This window comes from Halichoerus grypus, chromosome 7, assembly GCF_964656455.1.
Source record: "Halichoerus grypus chromosome 7, mHalGry1.hap1.1, whole genome shotgun sequence".
In the NCBI taxonomy this organism is placed as follows: Eukaryota; Metazoa; Chordata; class Mammalia; order Carnivora; family Phocidae; genus Halichoerus; species Halichoerus grypus.
In genome coordinates, this window is record NC_135718.1 from 98,140,326 (window position 1) to 98,150,372 (window position 10,047).

The 10,047-nt window shown below is 39.0% G+C and overlaps 1 protein-coding gene across 1 annotated transcript in view; it reads right to left on the reverse strand.

Moving 5' to 3' along the window:
* ADCY10 (adenylate cyclase 10) overlaps positions 1-198 on the reverse strand; it is a 73,637-nt gene extending 73,439 nt beyond the window's left edge. The window contains exon 1 of the mRNA XM_036076754.2: positions 51-198. Within this exon, the coding sequence (XP_035932647.1) occupies positions 51-198 (148 nt within the window). The remainder of the gene's footprint in view (positions 1-50) is intronic.
* Between the last annotated feature and the right edge of the window lie 9,849 nt (positions 199-10,047).

Sequence of the window (10,047 nt, forward strand, 5' to 3'; positions counted from 1 at the left end):
CAATCAAGCTCTGTGAGTTCACCCACATGAAAGATTCCCTCTGTGCTTGCCTGAAATATCAACAAACATCAGGACCCCATCAAAATAATCCACAGAGGGTCGCTCTGGAGAGAAGTCTCCATAGACAATGAGGTCCGGTAGATGAGCTGCTATTCTGACGATGGCCCGGTCCTGTGATTCTTCTCTTCGAGTGCTCATGTTCAAGGCAAATGTTCAGGAATTTATGGTCACAGCAAACAGTCCCCAAATAGACCTTCTACAAAGAAAAGCTGAGAATGGAGGAAATCTGACTTTTTTTTGGAAATCTGACTTATATTCATTTACTCACTTTCCTATTTCTTTTTCTCCACTTGCTTTGTTCTAAACTGTGGACTACTTATTTAAGTGACTGAGTGGTGATAATGCCTGAAGTGTTGAGTCACACTTGAAAAGGGCCACTTTTCTATATGGAGAACCCCTCATACGCTGGGCCTTCAACCCTCAACAGCTGTGACATATATGAGCACCATTACAAACGGAATGGAGTGAAAAGAGAGTAGCTGAATGAGTCCATCCATTTTCGTGAAGGGATGAGCCCTCAGGATACAAGTCCTGTTGAAGAGAGGCCAGTTGCACTATTCGCTCAGTCTATGCTCCTTGTCCTTCTTCTGTCCTCATGGTTCATCCTCCTCTCTCCCTCCCTTTTGGTCTCTCACCTGTTCTTTCTCCTTTTTGAAAATTTAAAAAAAAAGTGTAGATGTGAGTTTATGTGGGTGAATGTTTATATAAAGATGAGAAGCAAAGTAGTATCACATTACAAGCAGGAGACTACGTGTATTAAGGTATAGTCTTAAATTACAAGAGGGAACAAATTCAAAGGGGTGTGTGTGCGTGCGCGCGCACGTGCCAGGCTTTAAACTGTAAGTTAAAAGGGAAATGTTGAAACTTTAATTTATTGCCCAGTTAGTTTTTTTTTTTTTTTTTAAAGATTTTATTTATTTATTTGACAGAGAGAGAGACAGCTAGAGAGGGAACACAAGCAGGGGGAGTGGGAGAGGGAGAAGCAGGCTTCCCGCCGAGCAGGGAGCCCGATGTGGGGCTTGATCCCAGGACCCTGGGATCATGACCTGAGCCGAAGGCAGACGCTTAATGACTGAGCCACCCAGGCGCCCCTATTGCCCAGTTAGTTCTAAGAAAACCAGAATTTCCTAAGGCCTTCGTTTAAGCTGTTGGGGTCAATTAAATGTTCATGCCTGAGTGTTGTAAAAATCATGCTCTATCACCGTGAACAGAAATAGCATACCCAACATTTTCAGAGCAATCCAAGTTCCTGGAATAAGTGATACAGATAATAAGAGAGTTTAAAAAAAAAAAAGGAACTGTTCCTGACCATCAGGGAGAAACTGGTTAGTAATTTCAACCAGACACAGGTCATACTGGGGTATGTGAGAGCATTGGAAGGAAAAAGAGAGATAGTTAACATGTATCATAGACTTAAGAAAAACATTTAAAAAAAAACAAGGAAAAACATTAGTATATTTAGCAAACTCTAAAATGTATAGAAACCTCTAAAATTGAGTACTTAATATTAGGTACTGAATAAGCTTTAAAAGGAAAAGCCCTGGCAAACTCAAATATTAAAAAGTGAACAAAAGATAGACATGTACCTAAGGTTAAAAAAAAGGGGGGGGGCGGCATTTAAAAACTCAATAAAAACCACAACATGTACTAGGAACAGTTAATAGAGAACATGTAAATCAAATAAATAATTTCAGATAGTGAATTTGGTAAGTGTCATATGACTTATAGGAAGGGTGGGAGAAGACTGAATTCCCAGAATAAGCTGAGACTTAGGAAAAATGCTGAAGTTAAGAAAACAGAGGGAGTTATAGGCTTTATTAAAATCAAGGAAATTATTAAAAGAGAAATAAGGACAAAGTTTCTGCCTTCTTCACTATGGAGAATTGAAAAGTATAACAAATATTGCTAAGAAAGAATTAAACTCCAAGCTTAGAAGGTAGTGATAAAGCACCAAGTCAGTTTAAACAAATTCAAGTAGTCAGCCCCAGATAACCTATATACACAGATACTGAAGGAATGGACAGATGTAATCTTGAGAACAAGAGAGGAGCTAGAAAACTGGAGATGGTCACATTCTTTTCTGAATTTCAAAAGATGAGGCTACAGAAAACATAGACTGGTAAATATGTTTCAGTCAGTATAAGCTAGGTTTGCTTCATAAACAAATATCCCAAAATGACAGTGGCTTGAAATAACAAAGGCTTATTTCCTGTTCATTTCTTACTTGTGCTACATATCTATTGTAGATTGTCTGAGGCTTTGCTCTATTATTGCCTTCACTTTGGGATCCAGGCTGGGACATTCTGGCTAGCCAGACTAGGACTTGATGGGGCCGACTCATTCTTAAAGTGTCCTCCCAGAAGTGACATATTTCTCTTCTACTCACATGACATTGGCCAAAGAAAATTATGTGAACACAATTTCAAATAAGTGTGAAAGTGCAATTCTACCTTGTGTGCAGTGGGAGGCAGAGTTGGAATATTTGTGAAAATTCAAATATTTGCTGAAATGTGAGCACTTAGATCAGCAGGAGGTGATTAAAAGGAGTTAAAATAGATTCAGAGCCAAGAGAAAAGTTATTAACTTTCTTGAAGAGTTATTAAACTTCTAAATCAAGAGAATGCTGTAAAGTATATCTTGACTTTAACAATGCATTTAGCCAAATTTCTCACATCCTTATGGGTAAGATACAAAATTATAGGTGATAAAAACATGGTTATCTGTTAATATTGTTAACAATCCTACCTAAAGGATATGGATTCGTGTTCTATCGTCCACTCAGAGGGAAGCCTCCATGGGCATGCTAGAGGACTTAAAGATGTAATTGGAAAGAGAGCCAATGTACTGAATGACAGAATCAGGATCTTAAAATATCTTTTTTTAAAAAAGATTTTATTTATTTGACAAAGAGAAAGAGAGCGAGTACAAGCAGGGGGAGCAGCAGAGGGAGAGGGAGAAGCAGGCTCCCCACTCAGTAGGGAGCCCAATGTGGGGCTTAATCCCAGGACCCTGGGATCATGATCTGAGCTGAGGGCAGATGCTTAACCGACTGAGCCACCCAGGCACTCCAGGATCTTAAAATATCTTTTTTTTTTTTTTAAGATTTTATGTATTTGAGAGAGAGAATGAGCGAGTGAGAGAAGACTAGCGGGGGGAGGGGCAGAGGGACAGAGAGAAGCAGACTCCCCACTGGGCAGGGAGCCCAACATGGGGCTTGATCCTGTGAGTCCAGGATCATGACCTGAGCTGAAGGCAGACGCTTAACTGACTGAGCCACCCAGGCGCCCCAAGATCTTAAAATATCTTAATTGACTGAAATAATAATAAAATTTCAGAAGAACAAAGGCAAAGTGCTATATGTAGAATTTTAACGAAATCAAATGCATCAGCATATGGTGTGAAAAACTAGATTTACTGCAAATTCCATGCCGTTTTTTTTTAAAAAAATTTTTATTTATTTATTTGTCAGAGAGAGAGAGAGCACAAGCAGGGGGAGCAGCAGAGGGAGAGAGAGAAGCAGGCTCCTCACTGAGCAAGGAGCCCAATATGGGACTCGATCCCAGGACCCTGGGATCATGACCTGAGCCGAAGGCAGATGCTTAACGACTGAGCCACCCAGGCATCCCTCCATGCTGTCTTTTAAAAAACACTTTTATTAAAGCATAACATGCAGGAAAATGAACAATTCATAAGTGTATAGCTTTATGAATTATTACAAAGTGAACAATCCATGTAATTCCTACTGATATCAAGAAAGAGAACATTACCAGCACTATAGAAGCTCCTTCCATGTCATGGCCCAGGCACGCCCCCCCCCCCAACTTTTTCCCAAAGGTAACCCCTTCTCCTTATTTCTAACACCACAGGTTATCTTTACCTATGCTTTTAAACTTTACATAAATGGAATCATACTATATATATTCTTTCGTTTTTCTCATATGTTTGTGATATTCATCCATGTTATATGTATATCAAGAACATTCCTTTTCGGTGCTATCTAGTATTCCACCAGCTGATTATACCACAAATATTTAACCATTGTACTACTGACCTATTTGTTGTTCCCAGTTTTAGGCTATTAGAAACAATGCTGCTAAGAACATTCTTGTACATGTGTTTTGGTAAACACATGTGCATTTTGCTTGGGCATCTACTTAGGAGTGGAGTTGGTGGGTCACAGGATACACATATATTGAACTTGAGTAGATCCTGCCAGGCTTCCAAACTGGTTGTACCAATGTATACCCTACAAGCAAGATATCAGACTTCAGAAGCTCTGTATCCTGGCCAACACTTGCTATTGTCAGTCTTTCAAAATTTTAGCCATCTTGGTAGGTGAGTGGTGGTATGTGTGGCTTTGTTTCCCTTGTGGGGAACTTTGTGGTACTAATGAAATTAAGCACCTTTTCATATGCTTATTGGCCATTTGGATATGATGCCATCTTAAGGTATGTGAGTAGTGTTCAAATCTGATCCAGAGCATTGGGTTTAGTTGTGTCCACTTTATTTGAAGGTCACTAACAATGGAACATGAGTGATGGGAGAGATTGGAAATGTCAGGAGATGATGACATTCAGGTGAAATGCTAGTTATCTTCAAATATCTGGAAATGTGAAAGTTGTGAAGAAACAAGGAGACACAGGTCCCTGTGCAAAGTCTAATGCAGACCCCTGCTTTTCACATACTAATCCCTCTACTATTTCCCTCAGGTAGGGATTGAGTGTGGCTAATCGAGAATAAAGTTCACAAGAGGGTTGAGGAGTAAAGGCAGGTTGGAGATTTTTTTCTCAGTAGAGGGGGTCAGTTTATCAAAGAACGGATGATCTTAATAGGTTTCTGCAGGCATGGATGCTCTGAAAAGGCCTGCACAGGTGTGCTAAGCAGCCACAGAACTGAGGTAGGATTGAAGAGAACTGAGCAGGGCTGGAGCTTTATTCCCTCTCCTGCCGCTGCTCACTGACTTCTCAACAGATTTTTCTTTGGCTACCATTTGTGAGACTACCAGAATGAGCACAATATATAGGACATCCAGTTAAATTTAAATTTTAAATGAACAATGAACAATTTTTAAATATAAATATATCCCAATTATTACATCTTATCTAGCAACCCTGCTTCCAGCCTGTCAATTCTGCAAATACCATACCCTCCTCAAATGCACAGTGTAGACCATCTTGCTTTAGTTTGAACACTGTGTGGAAAGTGGGTTAGATTTATTTTTTGTTGCTCCAAAAGCAGGAACTAGGATCGATGGCTGGCAATCACTGGGAGGCAAATTTAACAATGTAAACTCCCCAACAGGGCAGTCTGGGAAGCACTGGATTTCCTCATGAAGGGCACACCACAGCTGTCTTGCCTGCAAGGTTGTAGTGATTCTTACATTTAATGGAAAGATGATTGCTAAGATGCCATTGTTTTAAATAAGGTGATCTGAGAACTTGGACAGGTTTTTTTTTTGTTTTTTTTTTTAAGTTTATGACTACTAGGCAGGGAAAGTAGATGCATTTGGCCACTAAGATGACAAATGTATGAGGGAAACTAGAGTAAAAAAATGATTTGTCCATGAGCTGAAGAGGCCCAGACATCTAAAATGAATACCTGAGAGTTTGTCTTATGAACACTCATAAAACAACAATAGAAAATTTCTATTTTAGAAGAGTAGATTAATATTTACTTTGTGGCACATTTCAACTTATTGAGACCTCTTTATGTGAGGCATTTTACATTGGTTGCCTCAAAACAGCACTGTGAGGTAGGGCCCCCACCCCATTTTATAGACACAGAAACTGAAATTCAAAGAAATTAATTTGCCTTAGGCCACACAGCTGGAAAGCCCAGGTTGGCGGGATCTGAACATCCATATTCTTTCTACCACACCTTGCTACATCCCATTTGTATATGTTTTATGACACCTTGGGGATATTAATGACCTAGAGAAAAGATGCATTTAATTTTAGAGTACTTCCAATGCATGTTGATAGTGGTGTCATCAATTATTTAGCCAACTCAGTCACAGTCAAGAAGAGAGCATGAACAGAGCAGGCACTGAGGGTGCATGAAAGCAATGAGGAATGAGGATATCGGAAAGACTGAAAGAGCAAGCAGGCGGATGAGACCCCAAAGATATACCAAGATAGAGTTTCCTGAAAGAAGGAAGAAGTGTGTGGGTTTATTCTACTTAAAACTCAGCAGTATCCAAAAATGAAAATGAAACTAAAGATCAATTATAACCATTATGGTTTCTCTAAATACCTTTTCTAGAAACTTCTAATAGATTTCAGCTTTCAACCAGTTGTTACCACTCTGTAAAATCAGGTTTTACAAGAGCCCAAAGAGGAGATACTCTGAACTTAAAGGGATAATGTTGTGTCAGGAAAACTTGCCAGACCACTCTAGCCAAGGCAACTTTTCCTCTGAGTTATGAGGACACTTAGTGTCTATAAATGTACATGCCTTATTTTCTATTTAAACATCCTTACCTATTGATCTGCTTATATCTTCCTGTGAATTGTAAACTCCTGTCTTAGAGACCATATTCTACATGTCCTTGTTTCCTCCAGAGCATCTTCCTACCACCCCCCTCACACGGTAGGCATTTGCTATTTGAGGACCAATAAAAAGTAGGCTATCAAGGGAGAAGTCACAGGACAGAGATAAATAAAGATGGCAAGCCAGAAAAATAGAGCATCCAGGATACATAAGATGAGGCAACATTTAAGACTTCCAAGTTTCTAACCTCACTTAAAAGACTGACACAGATTTACATCTGTCTATCTATCTAGGATACCTAGCCCAAGGAGTTCCCACTTTCCTCTAAGCTCCAATACCTGTCTTCTTCCCAGAGGGCTGACCTCACCTTTACCTTTGCAACCATTCTTCCTACTGAGACTCCACATACCTCCTCTTTCTCCAAGGCTGAGGGAAAGCCAGAGCCTAGATCAGCTACTAGATCTTTCAGGAATGCAGAAAACAGAAAAGGGGCCTGAGTGACATTATTCTGAAGACAGAAGTGCCATGTCCGTGTATGGCCCATAAAATGACAGTTTTGTCTAAAAGCCGTTTTCCAGGCCACACCCTCATCAGAAGCTCATTGTTTCACGCTCACTGACCATGCTTCTGATTGGCTGGCACTGCCCTCCCCTCCCCCACCAGTGCCAGCGGCCTATCTCCTACAGGGACTGGTTGTTTCAGGTTCTCCATCCGGACATGTGGGGCAAGGGTCTGGGAGACTGATATGACTGACTCCAAAGTAGTTTTCATAACTCTTTCTCTGACCTCGTAGAGGGTGGCTGAAATTAGGCAATAATTAGTAGGTTATCCTAAAGCCATGTATCTCCTGAATAAGCAAACACCCAATTTTGATCAATAATGATTATGGCTTTTACCAGGACTATGAAATTTATCAGTTATGCTTTCAGAACTTTAGGGATTTTTGTGAGGTAAATTTTTGTTTGAAGAATTACATACCCGTCTTTTTTGATTGGGCAAGTGCACATTTCTAATCAAATTCACCCCAAAGATAACTTGCAATCCAATGTGGCACTGGATTTGGGTTTCTCAATCCAATGTGACACTGGCAAAATATGTTTTAAGAGGGTTGCATATTTTCTAACAGCTTAAATCACATTTTGATTTTCTAGCTGTTCTTATGTATGTCACAACTACAATTAACATTTAGTGACACATATGTAAAACTTGAATTTAAAAAAGTTGAACTGAAAAAGCAAGTAATCATTCTCAAGCAAAGTCCAGCCCTATAATTAAATTTACTGTGTGTTTCAAAATGTTATAAAACACATTTGTCTTAAGGGAGGAAAAGAGATTCATTTAATTATATTTTGTCAAGAAAATTTTCTGATGCTAGTTGTGGAAACCAGTCTTAATATAATTAGAATCATACTTCATATAATTAAACAGACCCCTTAGGGAGAAAGCCCATCTAAATACCAGTGCTTTCTATTTCTGTTTTATTATACAAACAAGCTCCAGTAGAAACTGTTTTGCTTCATGGAGAGGAACCTGGGCTTTGAGGTCAATCCTCGTTAAGATTCAACCTTTCACCATCATTTGAACAACTTAAAAAAAAAGAGAACCTGTTTAACTATGGAGAATTGATAGCACTGATGTACTTTGGATCAGTGTTTCTTTGAAATGAATGCCAAACCACAAAAAAGATTAGGTTAAAGAATTTATCTCTTATTGAGCATTCTCCACCCCGCCTTTGGACCCTCACCCCAAGCAGCTTGTTTTCTGTTTAATCTGTGAAAGCCTCAAGAGTTCCAACAGTTACTACCCCAGAAGGTGTGCAAATAGGTTAACACAGTATACCCTCTTTGCAGGTATAGTTTGGTCTAAGAAAGTACTTTTTAGGTCTACCTTCAATTAATAAGCTTACTATTTTCCGAAACTTCCTACATTTATTTAATTTTACACCAATCATCGACGAGGTCTTGAGTTAAAACATTATTTCAATTAATCTTTACAACAATCCTATTAAGTAAATACTCTCGTACCCCATTTTACTCTTGAAAATACTAAAGCCCAGAGACAAAGGTTAATAAGGTCTCACAGTTAATATGTAGCAGAGTTGAGCTGAAACCCAGGCCTATTAGACCTGGCATTGAGTATTTACCTAATGAAATTTTCAGTAAGGACTGGTTAGAAATTTTGATAAAGAAATCAACTTAACTAATCAAGTCATTTGTACCATTTGTACTTTTATGGACGTTAGTACCCACACTGGTAGTAAGGACTTCTGGTATATAAATTCTCAGTTTTTGAGAGTAGTTGTGAGACTGGTCAGTGAACTCTTTGTTTCAAGTGGCAAGAATTTTCGATTGGATACTTATTAGAGTCATTTAATTTTTAAGATTCAATAATGGGATGGATGAAGTTCCGGGGCATAAAGAAAGCATGAGCTCGTGGTCTATCAATGGAACTTCTGAGAACCAAAAGGAAGAGAATTGTGATTGCATCTAAATGCTACAATTAATTTGACTGACAAGTGGGGCTTAGGAGAACCCATATAGGAAAGAGGAGGTTTTAATGAAAAGGAAGGGAAACATCAGTTCAACATAAACATTTTAATAAACTTTTTTGTGTCTATGCCATATTTCGTAATAGATGGTTTTCCTAAAGGCTTAACCCTAGGAAACACACACGTGTGCTCACACATGCCACACTAATTTAACAGCATGGTTTATACAAAGAAAGCAGTAAAAATTGGGCTCTTCAGGACCTCTTCACTTTTGCCTCTGTCAAATTCTCTAATCCTTCCTCCTCAAAGATGGACTAAAGAGAAGGGGTAAGTGATAAAGCGCAAGGTTTTCACTAATTGCCAAATTTTGATCAAATACATTATTTTAAAAGTTCTTTTGTCATTGCTTCTTCAAACTTGGAAATAACTTGCTTTGCTCATTCCTCTGACTACTACCTGGGACGAGCTCTACTAGAATTTTTAGAAGGAAACTCCGTACTCCAAACAGAAGCTCAAATCAAATAGACTGCTGATTATTTCTAGCACAGAGTAATCTATGTCCAGTCTCTCTTCAAAACAGGGACAAAGGTCACAATGTTTTCAAAAGCTGACTTACATCCAGGGTACTCTATCAGACACTTTAATCTGCCCAAAGTCATAGATTACAAATCACAGAGCTGGGATTCAAATTTAGGACTCCAGAGCCTTTTCTACCACATTATATCAATTACAGAATATAATTCAAAAACTTAGAGATCCTTTGTTACCCTGTGGCTGTAAAGGAATGGCTAGCCATTCCACTACCCACTTCTCACTCTCCTTAGCTCGATTTCCTTTTACTTGCGGTGACTTCACCATCCTTCACTGTCCAACAGATTATTTAACCTTTCAACCATCTCTGGTAGACTAGAACAGAAGGAAGCCACGGGTCTGTAGGAGCAAGTATGATTTACAATGGGCAAATGGTAGAAAAAAATGTTATTCATAGCCATAGATAAGTTCCTTAAGTC